The 20,689-nt window shown below is 37.3% G+C and overlaps 1 protein-coding gene across 4 annotated transcripts in view; it reads left to right on the top strand.

The window, feature by feature from the left end:
• Window positions 1-20,689, top strand: part of LOC132161127 (low-density lipoprotein receptor-related protein 8-like) — a 174,114-nt gene that overhangs the window by 116,820 nt on the left and 36,605 nt on the right. For all 4 annotated transcript variants that reach the window (XM_059570940.1, XM_059570939.1, XM_059570938.1 and 1 more), the window contains exons 4-5: window positions 2,862-2,990; window positions 19,532-19,915. In XM_059570940.1, coding sequence (XP_059426923.1) covers window positions 2,862-2,990; window positions 19,532-19,915 — 513 coding nt within the window. The remainder of the gene's footprint in view (window positions 1-2,861; window positions 2,991-19,531; window positions 19,916-20,689) is intronic.

The following is a 20,689-nucleotide window of genomic DNA, read 5'->3' as shown; positions in this document are numbered from 1 at the left end:
CAATAGATCTGAAGGACGCGTATTTTCAAGTACAGATAGCGTCAAGTCACAGGCGATATTTGAGATTGGCCTTCCAGGGCCAGGCATATCAGTTTACAGTCCTGCCGTTCGGCTTGTCCGCGGCTCCTCGTACGTTTACGAGGTGCATGGATGCAGCGCTCGCTCCTCTCAGACTCAGAGGCATGCGAGTGCTGAATTATTTGGACGACTGGCTGATTCTGGCTCGATCACGAGGGCCGTTTTACTCGATCACCTCGAGAAGCTCGGTCTCAGTGTCAATTGGGCGAAAAGTTCGCTGAACCCCAGTCAGACGATTCTGTTTTTGGGTATAGTTCTGAACTCGTGTTCCATGACAGCGCGACTGTCACCACAGCGCGCGTTGGGCATTCGGCGCGCAGCGAGTTCTTTCCGCTGCGGCGCGACCGTTTCGCTCAAACACTGTCAGAAGGTGCTGGGCCTCATGGCCTCAGCATCTGCGGTTCTGCAGCTGGGCCTGCTCCGCATGCGCCCCCTGCAGCTCTGGCTGAAGGCGCGGGTGCCGCGCAGAGCGTGGGTGTCTGGCCGACTGCGTCTCAAGGTCAATCAGAGCTGTGTCACAGCCCTGAAACCCTGGACAGCAAACGGCTGGTACCAATCAGGTGTAAGCCTGGGGACTTCCACGAATGTGAAGATGGTGTCGACGGACGCCTCCACTTCGGGATGGGGAGCGCTGCTCGAGGGCAGACCGTCCTTTGGCCTGTGGTCAGAACGGGAAAAGCTCCATCATATCAACTGTCTGGAAATGCTGGCAGTGGAGAATGCGCTGATGCGCTTTTGTCCCCAAATCAAGGACCACCACGTCTTAGTCCGTTCGGACAACATGTCTGTGGTGTCCTACATAAATCGCCAGGGCGGTCTCGGGTCCCGAAACCTGTACAGGCTGGCGGAACGCCTCCTGGTTTGGGCTCAGCGCAATGTGCGTTCGCTGAGGGCAGTGCATGTGCCTGGGCTACAGAATCTGGGTCCAGACAGGCTGTCCAGAGGCAATGTTCCTACGGGCGAATGGTCTCTACACCCGCAAACAGTCCGGCTGTTGTGGGAGAGATTTGGCAGGGCGGAGGTGGACCTCTTCGTGTCCCACGAAAACGCTCACTGCCCTGAGTTCTTTTCAAAGAACGAAAGCGCGCTGTCACGGAAATGGCCGCGCTGCCCGCTTTATGCTTTCCCTCCCGTCTCCCTCCTTCCGCAGTTGAGAGAAACGAGATGTTCAATACTGCTTGTAGCACCTCTTTGGAAGAACCAGCCATGGTTCCCAGATTTGATGCAATTAGCAGATGTCGCCCCGTGGCCAGTACCATTGAGGAGGGACCTCCTCTCGCAGGCCAGGGGTTCGATTTGGCAGCCTCAACCGGAGTTGTGGTCCCTCCATGTGTGGGCGCTCAACGGTTGCCCGCTGATCTCACAGTGGGAGTGCTAAATACCATCACTCAGGCTAGAGCTCCGTCGATACGACGTCTGTATGCCTCAATGTGGTCGTGTTCTCCAGCTGGTGCACAGCTCGAGGATGTTCACCCCTTAGTTGTGAGGTGACGGAGGTTCTCTCCTTCCTACAGGAGCTGTTGGATAAGGGCAGAGCCCCATCCACGCTCAAAGTTTATGTGGCGGCCATCGCAGCGTTTTCTGATACAGCGCTCGGTCAGTCAATAGGAAGGAATGATTTGGTCATCCGCTTCCTTAGAGGAGCTAGGAGGCTGAATCCTCCCAGACCTCCGTCAGTCCCTATGTGGGACCTCGCGGCGGTTTTGGAGGTCCCCCTTTTGAGCCTATCCAATCAATTAGTCTTCAGCATCTGTCGTTCAAGACAGTATTCTTGTTGGCTCTCGCTTCAGTGAAGCGTGTGGGTGATCTGCACGTGCTCTCGGTGAGCCAGTCGTGCTTGGAGTTTGGGCCTAATGACTCAAAGGTCATACTCAAACCTAGACACGGTTATGTGCCGAAATCCCTCAACACGCCGTTTCGGGCTCAGGTTATTGCCCTGTCTGCCCTGCCGGTGTCAGGAGAGGATAGAGACTCGAGTCTTCTTTGCCCTGTCAGGGTTTTAAGAGCTTATGTGTCTCGCTCTGCTGCTTTTCGACAGACTGAGCAGCTGTTTGTCTCGTCTGGTGGACGTTCCAAGGGAATGGCTGTTTCGAGACAGACTCTATCCAGATGGATAGTTGACGCTATAGCGTTAGCTTATGCTTCCAGGGGCCTTCAGTGCCCGCTGGGCGTCAGAGCACACTCCACAAGGGGCGTGGCCTCGTCGTGGGCGTGGTCTACTGGGATCTCCTTGCAGGATGGCGGCAGGTTGGGCCTCGCCGTCTACATTTATCAGCTTCTATAACCTGGAGGTTCCCGCCTTGCAAGCAAGGCTGCTGTCGGTATAGTCGAATCAGGGCCCTGAGGGGAACTCTGAGTTCGTGAGCGTTATGCGCTGCCGACTGTTATATGGGCAGTATTGCGTAAGACCTTTTGATGATTCTTGAAGGGTCATGTGACTTTGAAGACTGGGGTAAAGGCTACAGAAAATTTAGCTTTAACATCACAGAAATACATTTTATTTTAAACTATAACATTTCACAATATTAATGTTTGTACTGTATTTATGAGCAGTAGTGTGCACATTATTGACTTCTTTCCAAAAACATTAAAAAAAATCTTCACACCCCAAACTTTTAATATTATTGTTTGAACAGATGATATTGACATCATGTTAGAAATTTCATTTTCTGTGAAAATTTGTCATTGTGTTGATAAGGTTGGAAAACTGTATTGAATATGCCTTTTATCATTAGTTGATATTTTATTTCTAAGCGATCTCTCTGTGTTGCTTTCACTCATAGGTCGACAGGCGTGTCCACCAGAGAAGTTTGACTGTGGCGGCACGACGAGCAAATGCGTGTCATTGTCATGGCGCTGCGACGGAGAACAGGACTGTGAAAATGGAGCAGATGAGGAGCAGTGTGCTGCAGGTGAGTCCAGGGAGGAAAGCAAAAGAAAGAGGAAATCGCTAAAAATAGGTCCTGTCTGGATAATGCACAGTCAGGCTTCAGTGAGGTGTGTGTGAACTTAATGGAGTGGAGTGGAGGTAGTGATGTGTGTGAAGCACATGAAACACACCGATGTTTGATGTTATTGTGGCTGATGGTCCTTTCATCATGTCCTCCTGATACACAGGGTAGATATTACAGAAATCTCTGGATCTTAAAAGAGTGGGCTGGTTTTTGTGTTCGGACCCCCAACAGTTAGTTCTTGCATTGATGGATTGTCACAGTGGGTGAGAACGAGAATGTGTGTTATGACTATAAATAAAATAGAAATTCTGCTTACACACGCACTTTCCTCTTGGTCTCACACACATAATAATCCAGCTGCCAAATACAGGTATTTCAATTTACTTTTAGATTATAAACCAGTATTGATTTTACTTTGCTCTTTGACATGCAGCCTATACAAGCATTGATTCTCCAGCTACCTCTTTTATGAAAAGATTATGTATTATACATTTGGCCTTTAGGATCTTTATCATTATAACAATCTCCTGATGTACTGCTTAAGGGCTCGTGGATAAAAGCAAACTCAGCATTTAAATCCGCGATAGAGCAGCTGAGAATTTGCTGGTTTGTTTAATATGTTTAAATAGTTTCTCTACTGCAGACTTAGTCACCTGTTGATCATTAATATAACAGTAGGTTTATTGACGTTTCTGCCCCTTTTCCATGATTCATGTCTATATTGTATGTGTGTGGCAAGCAGAAAGATCTAGTTTTAATTATAATTATCATCAAGTCAGAACAAAATGAAGAAGTTATAATTTGATGTTTTTAGTGTGAAACATTTAAGGGTGTTTTTAAATGCATTAATAATATCAGTTTTTATCATTTCAATTAAATCAATTAATTGCATAGTTTAAATTTTCTTCATGAATTTTTTTTTTCTCTTGAAGATTTGTGCATCTAAAATTAGTTGCATCATAAGCTCTCTGTAGGTTGGTGTTACATTGTCAATTCCAATGTAAGAACTGTGTATGTGTTACTTTACATTTCAAAACCTAAATATATGAGATCACGCCCTAAAGGATGTAAAGAGATTGTGTTTCTGTGTTGACCGTTATCTACAAAATGCATATTTCACAATTGAATTGCCCTGTTGTTAACATGTAATTATCCTGCCTATTATTCAGCCTTGACATGTCTGCTTTTTTTCATATCTCCGAACACAGCGAAGTGAAATCTCTTGTCCTTGTCACTATAGGCTTACGCTTTCTCTTATACTTAATCATGTAATAATGAAATACAGGACACGTCTTTCAACTCTACCTCGATCTTTTATGGTTTTTCATTTTCTGACTATTAGCTCTATGATTAGCACCGTGACAGTGTTTGTTTATCTCTGTGGATTTATAGCTGTGATTTGCGTGTCGTATGGTCCTGTGCTGAACTGGAAAATAAGAGCATTAACATCACTGTAATATTTCACCGTGCTGCTGATTATAATTGATTTCCCGCTTGATGTCTGGTCTGAGACTTCTATTTTTTATTATAAATAACCTGCAGGACTGCTCCTTTTGATTTATAATTGAAGATGTTAAGGCACGGTCTATGAATACATATTACTCTTAATGCTGTACAGCCCCATAACTTTTGAAGAATCATGTTTCACAAAAAATTACATTTCAAATCCTTTTCAAATCAGTCACCTCTACGTGAACCAGAAGCTCATCAGTCTGGCGTGACACTGGGGATAGAACAGGGAAAATTGTAGTGCTTTTTGAATTTTGCTAATTTATTATGAAAAATGTTTAGCCAAATCCTTGGCGGTTTTGCTTCTTTAAAATGATACATTTGATTTATTTTAAATACAAGTACTACCATTCCTTTACCTCTACCATTTTTATCACTACATTTGAAAACCTTAATATTTTTGTGGAAACCATGATGCAACTTTTCAAGTCAGAACAACGGTCACTCTTGATTTAATGGATCTTTGCTAAATAAAGTTAATTCTTGTAATTTAGTATAGTGTAAATAAAATTTATAAATTGAATTTAAGTTGTTATAAATAAAATGGTTCAAAAACCTAAAATAACATAGTAATGTAAACATTTCTACTTACATTTTTACACAAACGTTTTGTTAGGGCATTGGTTTTTAATAATTAATAATTATCCTCAGTATAACAGTGTGTAATGGTGACAATCAACAAGCATTATTATGTAATAAGATGTTTTTAAGATTACTGCACAAAACTACAACAGTGAAAACATTAACAGCATAATTTATGAATGCTGCTTCAAAAGTTAACAGCATAATTTATGAATGCTGCTTCAAAAGTTAACAGCCTTTTTACAGAGCATTATACATAATGTTAAAAACATAATACTGTTTTAGTGCTTTCATTTGTTGAATGGGGCAACTGTGCACTTTTAGTGGGTTTACCAGACTCCACACATACATCTAAAACCTGCTGCACCCACAAAGCCCTTTCCAGCGTACTAAAGGTTGGAAGATTTACATAAAACATATCTTGGGGAGTCACAGACATGAATAATATACCTCCTAACATCACATTCCCATTTTTGTAGAAGAAAGGCACTATTTGCCCTCAAACTCAGTTGTGTCCTTTTGCTCTCTAATCTCTCTCTCTCTCTCTCTCTCTCTCTCTCTCTCTCTCTCTCTCTCTCTCTTTTCCCCTCTATTACCTTAATCTCCAGATACACTGCGAAGGAAGCTTTTAAGTATAAATTATTATCGGTAACCTGCATTAAAAATGCACAATCAAAGTGCCCTTTGCTCTTGTGGAAGCCCTATGAAGAAAGGGCTCTTAACCCTCTGGAGTCGATTAACACGTATACTGTACGTGTTATGAGTCATTTTCTCCTGATAACCCCGAAAAGAACTTAAATTACACTTTCAATTTTGATCGTACAGATAAGAGCAATACATCAATCGAATATGTAAAGGTTTTACTTTTTTATGCATACAGACATAACAACAAAACTTTGTGCATTTATAAAATAAAGATGACAAACAAGGTGTGCTGTTTGCAGCCTTTGTCTGCGCTGATCTTCATTTAGACACGCGCCATTAAAATGAACTGTAACTCAGTGAATACTCAACGAAGAAACATGAGAGAGAGATCTATAGAAAGCTTGACATGTCTACTTGTAAACTAAATAAGTGCTGCCGAAAACAAATATTCTGTGATCAAGTAATCTATATGAAAACAACGCTTATCTTCTAATGTGACCATGCCCCCTCGCTGAACGCGATATTCAGATTCTAATTTTTCACTGAAGCGTGCGGTTTGAATATGCCCACACAACAGAAGACAATGCAGCAAGACTTTTCTTCAAGTTCTTTTATTTTACTGTTTGCTTCGCGATGAGAGGAATTAGACATAATTCACCCCAAAAAGATGTGATGTGGTTGAGGATTTGAGATTTGGATTTCCTCAGAAAAAAAGAATGAAACACTTTATTCACCAGAGATCATAAACATGAGTAAGTCTCTTTTTAGTTATTTATATACTTGTACTAATTTTCAAATAACGTGTAAACATTTTACTAGTTAGAGTTTTTCCAAAGACTTTTTCCAAACTATAATTCCTGACTAAATGTATAATCAAGTGAAATATTATGAAGTTTCAATAACAATATACACTACTATACCATTCAAAAGCTTGATGTAAATAATATAAATGTAACAAATAAATGTAACTGTGTGACTGGAGTATGTTTGAAAGTCAGCTTTGATTGTTAATAATAAACTGTTTAACTGCACTCGCAAGTGGATATTAAATTATGTTGTGGGATAATTAAATATATTCTAAATAAACTACAAAAATAAAATTATATACGTTTATTTTGTCCTCACATTCTTTCTTGTAACTCTTCCCTCTCAGTCACACAGCTGACTGAATGGCTCATTATGCAGCTCATTATGCAGGCCTTTGTCTTCTCAGGTGTAAATCACAATGATATTCATGATAGTTGACGCCTAATCACATATGACTTTTACCAACAAAAAGTGTCTTAGAACATTTAAATCAATATATTGTTTTCTGTGAGTGAGTAAACAAGATGATTTTCACATAATTTAGAAAGAAAAATTCTAGGCTACAAGCTCCAGTTCTCAAAAGTCCCGGGAACCAATGTTCTGTATGTGTTTTATGGCCTTGTTCAAGTGATTTTTTTTTAGTTTTTCGCTAACCTCACATAAAAATGTTTTCTTAAAAACACAATCATGTACATACATGCTGCTCACATATTATTTTATAGGGATGTTCATTTTGGTTATTTTTCCTAACTGACAACCAACGCTCGTTAACCGATTATTAATCGGTAACCGACAAGATTATTTTAAATAAGAATTGAATTAAATTAGAAAGGAGAGTTAAGTGTCTGTGACCCGTTAAAAATACTTACATTTGTTTCCCTGGAATTCATTTTACATGTGTAAAAGCAGCAAACAACAGAACATGAGGATTCACATGATCTTCATGTCACATCAAGCACCTGCAGCGCTTCTGTGCATGGAGAAAAATATAATAAAGCTTAGGCTATATATATATATATATATATATATATATATATATATAGGTCAATACGAGAGAGATTTTTACTTAAATTATAAATTAAGAAAATTAATGGAAAACAACTAGGCAACAAGTAGCCAGAAAACTGCATCCAATTTTTCTTATGGCTTATATTACAAAAACACAAAGATTTGTTTTTATTGTGAATGTACACAAATAAAGGTAAACCTTTTACAATTCCAATTATCTTTATGACTAAAAGGAGTAGTTGCTTCCACTGTTAGAAGGAAATATTCCAGTGATTGCACTTGAGCCGCATGCACACGCACAGTTTAGCTTTGCAACCTTGACAATATAGTCTGTTCATTATCATAATAAAATACAGACAGTCAAACATATGAAAAAAACACACAATGCTCCGTTTAAATATGTAGGCTAGTAAAATCTGTGCCGTTAAGTGTTATCACCATACCGGCATGATGTTATGCAAAACATTATGTTTTACGTGGATATTGGAATACGAGAGAAGTAGCCTAAATAATAATTTGGCATTCAAATACATTGCGAATATGGAAACATTTGATTTTGTGTCGATTAAGAGACCCAACGTTGGTTTCAGCTTTGTTTTAACCTAAATTAATTAGTTTTGGCTAGTCGTTTATATTGCTATAGCTTCTTATATTTTTAATTCTTGATCTTTTCTAAATACTGTTAATTAAAAGGATTTGTTGTGGAGTGAGGGGAACTAAAATAGCCTAGCTATGTTTACAGTGTTTATTATAATGTTTGTAAAAATTCAAGTTGGCATTCTGCATATTTCTGAATTAAATATTAAAGTGAGACTTATGCTCGACATGTTTTTTTTCCCTCTGTCTCTCTAAAAAAAAACCACAATTTGTTTATTCGCGTAGTGTATTTTAACCATGCAGTAAACCTTTTTAAATATTTTGAGAAATTACTGAAAATAAATAAATAAATGACTTTTTAAACCTTTTAACTGATTGTATTAATCGGTAAAAATTCTTAATGGTCGGTTAACGGTTAACCGTTTAAAATGAACATTTTGAAAGAAAAAAGTCGTATACACCTAGCTTCAGGGTAAGAGTAAATCTTGGGGTAATTTTCATTTTCAGGTGTCCCTCAGTTGATTTGCTAGCACTGCACCTGGACAAGAAAAGGAGATATCTCACAAGCTGTCAGTTTCCAAAAGTGCCACTAAATGTTCATTTTGGTAACTTCTGCACCAAGTTAAGGGTTACAGGGTGTGATTATCATTCTTGTGGACAGAACAAGATTAAGCTTTCAAACAGAAGAGTGAAAACTATCTATCTCCAGTGTGTACATGGCAATTAAAAATGTATGATTTCCAGTCAATTTTTCACTGCAAATGTGTAAACATGTCTTTTAAGCTATATATATACTTTTTGTAAGAATACAGCTCATTTTTATTGGTGCCTTTCAGCTCTTTTTATGTGTGTTAAATGCTGGAGTGTTTATGTTTTATGATGTAATATAATTGGATTTTAATTATCATAGTTAGATTTGTGTCACGCTTTGTGTGATATTACCTTTGAGATCTCTGACTCTCTCTCTTTATCGCATTCTATATCCCCCATTGTACATCCATAGAGATTAATGTACCGCACAGACACCCACTTGATTCCAGCAGACCCTAATTAGGAGAAATGCTAAAACATTCTAAAGCAATAAAAAAGAGATTACAATATGAAACTCTAGAGCATATTGAAATTTGAACCATTATGAGAAATGTACATATTTCTCTAAACGAATCAATGGTCTCCAAACAGACTAATTTAGCTAAATATTTCTAATTTTACTTTATAATTAAAATTATAAGACCATAGTGAAAGCTGAACTATTGAACTGAAGATCCTTTTTTTATGCATTTCCTTAAGTTCTGTAAATACACACCTCATATATCCGTCCAGAGAATTTCTTTCACATATATTTTCTGAAGCCCTGAACGATGTGAAATGCTAATGGTAAATTTACACCTGGCATGCGCTTGACTCAATATCTCTGCAGGCCCTTTTATTGCTTGGAGAAGAGTTGCTTTGTCAAAGCTTGCGGTTCTCATCTCCAGGAAGAGATGAACTCCAGAACTGGATGCAGAAATAGATTTCTATTCCCTCTCCTCTTCCTCTTCCTCTTCCTCTTCCTCTTCCTCTTCCTGATCTGATCCAAACACCTCTTCTTTGTCTTCTTCCACTTCATACTATTTTCACCAGGGTCTTCATTATTTGCTTGCTCTAAATATATTCACATATGACTTTTATGCATTGTGAAGTCATGATTTTTGTGTGGGAAATGTAACTGTCACTTTCGGTATATGGTGCTATGTTTTGAGAGCTTTATGATCTGATGGTATTAAAAGCAACTTTGGAATAAATTCCATTTTTAAAATATATTTAAATAGAAATTTTATTGTAAATTGTAATATTTCAGTTATTGTATATTGTATCTTACTGACCCCTAACTTTTGAACAGCAATGCACATTGTAAATTTGACCTACATTCAATATCTAAAACCGAATTGCTCATGAAAATCAAACATAAATGTGAAGTTGCATTTGCAGCTCACTCAGGGTAGGTCACAGTTGTTGTGTGCATAGCTGCCAGCACTGAAACGTGAGCATGTTTACTATAATAGGTACTCGACTGTGTGCTCATTCTCGTGTAGCTAGTTTGGCTACATACCAGAGCCTTTTCAATCAATTAAGATCGAATGGAAATTGCAGTCAAGCACTGAGGCGTGTAGTGTCGATCATTGCCTTGAGATGACTGAGATCAGATAAGAGAAGCGAGGGAAGCTGGTGACACCCAGTAGATCCTAATGTGGGAGGATTTGAAGTGCATAGATACAGATAAAAATATTGAAATGGAAGGATGAAATACCAGAAAAGATGGAAAAGAGAAACACGGGAACCAGTCTGTTAGTTAGTGTGGTGAAAGAGGTTATGTGTGGGAGTATGTACAATATGCATGGTTGTTAGAGTTTATGTGAGTGCGTTGTTTTTGCTGTGCTTGGTAAGACCGCAAGCAAACAGTCTTCTCTCTGTCTGTCTGTCATTTAATTTAACGGCTCATTGTTTATTTGCAATTATTTGTATTTATTTATATATGTGTATATATATGTGTGTGTGTGTATATATTTATGTATATATATATATATATATATATATATATATATATATATATTTATGTATATATATATATATATATTTATGTATATATATATATATATATTTATGTATATATATATATATATATATATATATATATTTATGTATATATATATATATATATTTATGTATATATATATATATATATATATATATATATATATATATATATATATATATATATATATATATACATAAATATATATATATATATATATATATATATATATATACACACACACACACACACACAGTTAATATACAGTTTTCTCTTATCCTAACCAAGGCTTATTTAATCGGAAATACAATAAAACTGTAGTATTGTGAAATATTAACTATTCTAATCTAATATTAAAATTTAATTAGTACAGTTTCTATAATGATTTTATATAGCCATTTATTCCTGTAATGACAAAGCAAAATTTTCAAAAGGATCTTTTTCTAGATTCTTTTTGAATAGGAAATTCAAAAGAACAACATTTATTCAATTCAATAGGAACTTTTTGTTACAATGAAAATATGCCAGATAAAAGTCATGGGACCAGAACACTGTAAATACATTTATTTTTTATACATTTGCAAGTACTGACAGTGTGTTGGATTTATTAATTTTGCTTTGATGCAACAGTATAAAAGAAAAGAAAATCTTACTGACCCCAGAATTTTGAACATGATGTAAATATTTGATGAAATAATTAATTTCACTTAATATCTTTTATTTATTAATATCATGGTAATATATAATTTTTTTATTTAATGTATTTTTCTTTTATTTCTTTTTTCTTTTTCTTTTTTGGAATATATAATTTAATCTATATTTATCAAGGATGTATTTTTAGGCAGATTTGGGAGCTTCTGTTTTTCTCAATTCTTTGCTTTTCTTTCTATTTCCATTCCCAGGCTTTAGTGCTTCTCTGGGTGCTGTGAAAATTCTCATCACTGAAAAACACAACCTGTCACCACCTACCACTAGGGGTGGGCGATATGGAAAAAATGTCATGTCACGATTTTTGTTTTTTATTTTAGAAATTTCATGTTTCAGTTTTATCAAAATTCTTTGTCATGTTGGTTTTACTATTTTGCAAGTTGTCTGAGCATTACAGCCAAAATAATTTCCCTATTATAAAGACAAAGCCTTTCAAGGTAACAAAAAAAGAATGGCAGATATTTAGGCCAAAGAGAGCGAAGATAAAAACCTTTTGTAATTTTTTTTTAATAACAAAGATAAAAGAATGACAAAGATACTACACATAATATACAAATAAAACAAACTTTATTTTCAGGTACAATATGTGTATTAAGCAGAAGCATTCAAGAAATTTCCTGAATAAATATAAAAATGAAACACTACGGTATATAAACTGATTCCTAAAGCAACTTTATTAAATTTCTCCAGTCAAGAGCAGGGAGGGATTTTTCTCTTTGTGTTTTGTTGTTTTATTAATTTTAAAGGAATAGTTCACCCAAAAATAAAAATTCTGTCAGCAGTCTGTCAATTCTGTCATAGTGGGTTTTTTTTTATACCACCACTGACTCAAAAGTGGTTTTAAACCTAAATGAGTTTCTTTCTTTGGTTTGGGGAAATGTGAGTAAATGATGACAGAAATGAAATTTTAGGGTGATCTATCCCTTGACAGTAATGACAGTAGGCTGTATGTTTAATATGCCTACTGTCCCTTTAAGACCTGCACACATCTAATATACAGGCACGTATACATAAACGTTACCGTTTACTTTCATTTTAGACATAACCAACTGAGTCTACATGTAAACATTGTGTGTTTTGACAGTATTTGATTGGCTTTAGCGCGTGCTCTTCATGTGTATGCGGCGCTCAGAAAAAGCACAGGTCGGACCAGCATGCAAATGAAAGATTTAAAAGCACATGCAAATAATGAGAGAGTAACTCTACCGCTGAGTTAATACTGCTGTGAATGCATGTGGTGTTGTACAGTTTATGATGGAGGCGCCAGAACTGCAGCTAATAGAGTGTGCGCTGTAGCACGATACTACGATATTTCTTCAAAAGCAGATCGTGGAGACATTGTTATTGTCCACAATAAAAAAATCGTCATATCGCACACCCCTACCTACAACACTCAGCCTCTGGTGTACCACACCAGGGCCATAATAATGAAGTATTACAATATCTGCTGAAGCATTTCCTCAAGGGAGATTGACAGGGGCTAGATGTTACCCATGAATATCTATTAATCTGATTATATCAGTATCCGCAGGATTATTACTAATAATAGCTAATGTGATTACGGCAAATATTAATTGGTTTTCATGCATCCATGTAAAATTCTAATAACAGCACTGGCAGACAGTGTAAGCCGCACTGTTTTAGATATTTATCCATGTGGTGTTGTTCTTGGTGTTCATTTATTTCCTGGGTGACATTGAAGCTAATGAATTCTTAGATGTGCTGTCTGATATGTGCTAGTCCCCTGATTGAAGCAAGCAGGAACTGAACATGATTCCCATTGAAATTAATGAATCATTTGCTTTCAACAAATCTGATGCGTTTTATTCTGTTCTGGAATATTTTGTGTACACAGGCTATGCCATCTATACAGGGAAGCTTTTGCCCTTTTGTGCTTTATGTGGGTGGGAATATTGGCTGTACTCTGCACACAGTTGCATAGGCTGAGGTGTTTGCACCCGTGTAATGCCAAGTGTTATGCTCAGCCTCTTCTATCCCCTGACAATAGCCTGATATTTCTCTTTTATCTGCACTGCCATTTTCTAATCCAGCCAGAGGTAATGCCCCCCTACCCCTGGTCAACATATAGCCACACTTCAGCAGGTGTGAAAATGTCTTTCCTTTCACCGTAAACAGCTGAAGGCCTGGTTCAGAGAGGTTTGTCCAGAGCGCTCTGCTCTAAATGAATTTGTTGCACATAGGGGTCAATCATTTTCCAAACTTTATAATAGAGATTGAGACCATTTCAACTGCTTTCTCAGTCATTTCTGCACTATAAAAAGGAACTTGCACTTGTTAACTTGTGGAGCGCTTTATGATTTCTTGAGCCAGGTTGGGTTATCTGACCAATTAATGAACTTAATTGGTATTAACCAATTTATATAGGTCGATTCAATCAAATTAACTCATTTATTAACTCATTGAGTTGGGGAAAACTAAGTAGTTGCTAATACATTAAGCACATTTTAGATTAAATGAAAGTTTGTATTTTTTATTTTTTTTAGTTGATTTGTATACCCCTTTATACCTCTAAATTCTCTTTTAGCAGGTCATGTGCTTTTTAAATTTGGCAGATGCTAAATATATGTTACGCAAATAAGGATAACGGTGCTGTTTACATTTTATTGTGCAAATCAGTTGTTTACACAATTGTAAGCATATTACCGTAAATACATGTTAAACACTTTACTTCACTATTAAATACCCATAAGGCACTTTATTTCTGCTTTTTTAACTTATTTATACAAAAAAATGCTTGGTTTTAATATCAGAATTAGGTAAATAGACTCTTTTTCTTGGAAAATGAAGCAATATGATGACTCATATTGCACTTTACAGGTTTTTGTCCAATCAGATGTTTTCTAGAGAATGTCCCTCCCACTTATATAATCTGCAAACTAGTGTGGTTCACGGCTGTGGCGTAACTAATGCTTACTGGTTATTTAAAAAAGAGACAGTTCCTTCAGTGTATCCAGTAAAAATTTCAGACAGTTTTAATGAAAAAGTAGTTCACTGCCAGAGTTCTATCACTGGTTTATTTCCCTCACACAAGAAGAGTCATATACCAGAGTTGCCAAACAAAATGTCTTATTCCTTCTAAACTCGTAACTGACTAATGAAACCACACTGAGGGCTTACAGAATTACCAGCCTAAACTAATTCCCTGTCCTCTTCAGTTTCCCTTACTTGCTAGTATATTCTCTTTTCCTTACGTTGCGCCTGCAGGTGCTGTTGTCAGCACTGGGAAAGCTTCATGAAGGGGATCTCATCCAAAACACTGCAGTCTTTAGCTGCCTCAGTATCTTTGTGGCACCTCGTCTCCTCAGCTCAGTGCATCATGGTTACAGTCCTTCTCCCCGGAGGAGGCTAGTCTTTCTCTGTGATATGGGATAATATTATGGGCTGATGGAGGACAGTGGTGAATGCACCATTAACTCTCTGCTGACTTAGTACCTCGGGCCATTTACTGAGCATAGCATGAGCCTCAGCGCTAAAGCTGCCCCTTGTGGCTTGTTCTCACAGATATGTAGTGGTCATTTAAAGGGTTAGTTCACCCAGATAGCAAAATTAGGTAATTAATAACTTACCCTCATTTTGTTTCAAACCTGTAAGACCTCCGTTTATCTTTGGAACACAGTTTAAGATATTTTACATTTTAGTCCGAGAGCTCTCAGTCACTCCATTGAAGCTGTGTGTACGGTATACTGTCCATGTCCAGAAAGGTAAGAAAAACATCATCAAAGTAGTCCATGTGACATCAGAGTGTCAGTTAGAATTTTTTGAAGCATCGAAAATACATTTTGGTCCCAAAATAGCTAAAACAAACGACTTTATTCAGCATTGTCTTCACTTCCGGGTCTGTTGTGTGAGAGAGTTCAAAACAAAGCAGTCTGGATATCCGGTTCGCGAACTTATCATTCAGTTCACCAAATCGAACTGAATCGTTTTAAACGGTTTGCATCTCTAATACGCATTAATCCACAAATGACTTAAGCTGTTAACTTTTTTAATGTGGCTGACACTCCCTCTGAGTTCAAACAAACCAATATCCCGGGGTAATTCATTTACTCAAACAGTACACTGACTGAACTGCTGTGAAGAGAGAACTGAAGATGAACACCGAGCCGAGCCAGATAACGAACAAAAGACTGACCCGTTCACGAGTCAAGAACCGGTTGCATCGGTTTTCGGCTCACCAGTAATTCTTTCGGACAGTTCGATTCAATAAACCGGTTGAAGAAAACGGTTCACCGGTTATTTTGCGCTCGACGTAATGGCGTCATTTGCGATGATTGCCCTTGATTCAAGCCTTCGGTTTACCCGCGCTCATAACACTAGCACAGAATCAGTTCAGAATCAATCACCAAAAGAATCAGTTCGGTTCATGCGCTCTGTGTGTCAGTCTGCTTCACGCTGAATCACACATGCGCAGTATCATCAGCTCCTCGATTCTTCTTATCTGGCTCGGCTTGGTGTTCATCTTCAGTTCTCTCTTCACAGCAGTTCAGTCAGTGTACTGTTTGAGTGCATGCATTACTCCGGGATATTGGTTTGTTTGAACTCAGAGGGAGTGTCAGCCACATTAAAAAAGTTAACAGCTTAAGTCATTTGTGGATTAATGCATATTAGAGATGCGAACCGTTTAAAACGATTCAGTTCGATTTGGTGAACTGAATGATTCGTTCGCGAACCAGATATCCAGACTGCTTTGTTTTGAACTCTCTCACACAACAGACACGGAAGAGGAGACAATGCTGAATAAAGTCGTCATTTTTGCTATTTTTGGACCAAAATGTATTTTCGATGCTTCAAAACATTCTAACTGACACTCTGATGTCACATGGACTACTTTGATGATGTTTTTCTGACCTTTCTGGACATGGACAGTATACCGTACACACAGCTTCAATGGAGGGACTGAGAGCTCTCGGAATAAAACTAAAATATCTTAAACTAGGTTCCAAAGATAAACGGAGGTCTTAAGGGTTTGGAACAACATGAGGGTAAGTTATTAATTACATAATTTTGCTATCTGGGTGAACTAACCCTTTAAATTGAAATATCAGTTGTCTGTTTTTATTCGTCTAATGAAAATAATTCCAATCAAACTAGAAACAAAAATAATATAGTATACATGTTATATAATGCATTATACAGCAGTTTGTTCTTGTCAAATATTCAGTGTAGTCTTTTAATTAAAACAAAGAAAGAAAAGCTCCATGTTTTTCATTCACATTTGGTTCTGCTATATATTTTTCAGCTCTCTGTTGTTTACTTCAAGGTCACAGAGATCTTGTTAATGTGAAGCCCTGTCTGTTGTTGGTCCTGGGAATGAGTATTTGACATTGGTCAGTGGAATTCAATTGACCCGCTTTGAGCTTTTCCTTTCCTCTCTTTTAAAATCCATTCACTGTTGTGCCTGACCTCTAAACAAGATAGCATCAAAATCCACACAGCAGAGATATATCAGCAGCCTTTGAATGACGAAGTCAATCAGGCTCAGAGCCGCATGTTTTTGCTACTCTTTCATGCTTCTGTAACATTGGGAAAGGTGGAAATCCACCTAATCTAAACTGTTTGTAAAGAACCAGATCGATTTGTTTGTTTATTTCATTACTGACATTTCAGGCATTTGGTGGGTCCGAAGACATTAGTAAATAAAAATTAGCCTGAAGCTTAGCATTGTAACTTGCAATCCGTTTTATAACAGTATATTTCTGTTGTAATATTTGTGTTAACATGTAGTATGTTTTCCTACAAATACCATGTTTTAACTATGGTTAGTGTAGCCAAACTATATGGCTTATGTGTGGTTACCAAGAGCTATAATAGCTATGTTTTTTGGCTTTATTTGTAGTAAAACCATGGTTTATTTTCACAAAGGAAGAAGTTCTGGGTATTTTTGGCATGTGAGTTGCAGTTTTTAGGATGTTCTGGTTGATGGTTAGAGCATTGCAAGATGTTTTTTTGGGATGGAATGGGTGGAGTTCCTTCTTCAATGTAACACGTAGCAAGCTAATCAATGTGTAAATGTATTTGATAAATAAACCTTCTACAAGTGAACAGAGCTGGATGATTTGATTTTCATTCAAGCTGGAATGTGATAGTCAGTGTGAGTTTACTGGAGGTCCATGTTTGTTCTGTTCCTCTCTTAGAGGATGTTGTTTTAAGCTGCTGTCTACATTGCAGGCCGAGCACCTTTTCATTTTCACTACTGCTCTTCTTGCCCCACAAGAGAAGGTTCAGCCAATCCAATCTCCCCCTGCTTAGAGCAAACACAACCTTCCTGCAATATGCTGTACACACAAAAAAGATCCAATTGCATTACTTTCTTTTAACAACATGCTACGTTTGTTGGCTGCCTTGACCTTGAGGGTGGAGAAATGTAGTTGCGATATAATATCTACAAATTTCAGCCCAATGTAAAATTTGTCAGAAGATCATTCCAAAAAATGTTGTTCCACCCTTTCCACTCAGCTATTCGATAGTCATTGAAGAGACCTCTGAGTTGCCGACAGCAGTTGCAGAGGTTGCTTTCCTAATGGACCTGGTTGATTAGGTTTTTTTTTTTTTTTAAGATCCTTGTTGGCTAATCAGCTTTGCAAAAACACAATTAGCATCATATCTCATTGAGCATTATTGTAATTGGCTTCAAAAGCAACCAGCGTAGGTGGCAGAAATATGAAATGCAAATCAGCTAAAGTGCAATGAACAACAAGAATGACCTTTCTGTGAGCAGCACAAATAACATTGATTTCGAGTCCGGCAATACAATTTTGATAATGTCACCGTTTTGACGGTGAAAGTGTTTTATGAGGCCCAGCTGCTCTTTGCAAATAGTTTGCATATTTACAGGTTTATCGACGCACAGTCACAAAAAGTCAGGATCGATTTCTTTCATATCCCATCTGCTCAAGCGTGTTCATACCCGATCACTTGCTCATAAGCCATTTCAGATCCTTTTACAAAACTAGCCTTGAGTGAATGTAATACCCAATCGCCTTGCAGCTCTTCAGGACGGTTATTCCAGTGGGGTGGGTGACCCCATTAAAGAATGGACAGGCATTTACTACCGGACAGTTAAGCCTATTTAGTGTCTGTCGCCGGTGTGGGGCTACAGTGTAAACCTCAGGTCATCCGCAGCACAGTTGAATCAGTGAGGTCACGGAGCTCACATCAGCACAGAATAGCTCAGAGCTCATGCAACAGTTGCCATAAATTTCCAGTGAGAAGTGTGATTCAGTCATTTTACTGTAATGGTATTTCATAGGTTTGGTGATGTGACATTGTGAAACAGAAACCCATCTTTTTTTCCCTCACTAATTTAATACATTTACATTTATTCATTTGGCAGACACTTTTATCCAAAGCATCTTACAGTTCTGGAATACAACAAGCGATTTATAGTTTCAGTCGCCTATTAAAATAGTAAAAAGCCAGAATAAGAGGATAATAAAAGAACAGCAAATGTGAAGGCATAGAGTTTTTTTTTTTTTCAAATAGAAGCTTGATAAATTATAATTTTACAAAGTTTTAAACCTAAAACTATAAAAAAATAATAATTATTATTGATAATCATCTTTACAATGTAATTTAACATTACTAAATAATTATAATCATTTAATAATATTATTAATTATAATTTTAATTAAAACATGGTAGGAAGAGAGTTGATGCCTAACTTAATAACTTTGCCTTTTAAGTAAATCATTTTATAATCAAATGTAAATATGTGCAATGCCAAGAAGATATGAACAATGATCAAATGCTAGTTTTCTCTCATATATTATGTTAAAAAAGTGCACAAAAAAGTTAGAATCACAGGAGACAAAAAAATCCTTGTTTATTAATAATAATAATAATAATAATAATAATAAAAAGTTGGAAACACAGGAGACAAAAAAACTTGTGGTGATTTAATAAAAATAAAAAAGAGAAAAAAGTTGTATTAGCATACAGTAGTTGAAGGTTCAGCTATCACCTATTGACTGTCAAGTAATTTTTTTACATTCTATATATGTATTTGAGGAACTGTAAGTCTGATAGAGTACATCCTCCTTTTTTCCAGATGCCAAGGCTTGCTCTGCTAAAGCGTTCCAGTGCCGTAACCGCCTGTGCGTGGCTTCCGCGTCCGTCTGCGACGGGGATGATGACTGCGGCGACGGCAGCGATGAGGAGAAGTGCACGGCAGCCACCGCCAGCACCTGCGGGCCGCACGAGTTTCGCTGTAACGACTCGGAGTGTATTCCAGCACCATGGAGCTGCGACGGAGACCCCGATTGCAAAGACAAGTCGGATGAATCTCTGCAGCGCTGCAGTCGCAGGACGGAGCCTCAAAAGCCCCACTGCCTGGAGGGGGAGTTCCGGTGCAGGAGTGGAGAGTGTATTCACCTCAACTGGAAATGCGACGGAGATGTCGACTGCAAGGACAAGTCTGATGAGGCCAACTGTCGTAAGTGTACCAGACTAAATATTCTTAATATACTGATAACAGTTCTCATTCTCAAGCATGTGTTTCCTAAGGTATTTACATTGGAGAAGCTTGCTGTGTAGTGATTTAATTGATTAATTTAGTTGATTTAAATTAATTAATTATTAGTTTTATCACTTGGCTGCATTATATGCCCTTTTTAATGCTGCATGCATCCTGTTCTTTTCATTACACTCTTTCTAAATGACTGTCACGATCTAGCAAAGCAGTAAAACACATGGTTGTTCATTTAGAATCAGTCCCCTTTTGTTTGCTCCTCCTATTTCTGTTAACACAAATGCTTTGCACACGTCAACGTAAATTAACTTGGTTTTGTTGATCTGCAGTCTTACAAGGTTAGCGTATCGATTTTGCTTACAACTATAACATAAAAAAACATCAAAATACTAGAAAAAAATATACTCTGAATACAAAATGTATTCTGATGCAGAATCAAAAATACAAATAAAAAACAATATATTAAAAAACCATTAAAATTCATTATACATACTGTTACCGTATATATAAATAGAGCTGTCTAATTTTAACGTTAATTTAATATAATTTATTGGAAAAAAAATAAACTGCTACCATTTTGGACATACTGCACTTTGTATTGACTTCTAATGCCAGTGTATACTCTAAGGTTTGTCTGCCACAATAATTTGATTAATTGTTTTTGAAAAATCTTCATATAGTGTATTTGTTTTCAGCAAATATTGATGTGATTAATTAGCATGTAATTTACATTGATTT

The sequence above is a fragment of the Carassius carassius genome, chromosome 17 (genome assembly GCF_963082965.1).
Source record: "Carassius carassius chromosome 17, fCarCar2.1, whole genome shotgun sequence".
NCBI classification, from domain to species: domain Eukaryota; kingdom Metazoa; phylum Chordata; class Actinopteri; order Cypriniformes; family Cyprinidae; genus Carassius; species Carassius carassius.
This window is presented reverse-complemented; position numbering and strand designations above follow the sequence as displayed.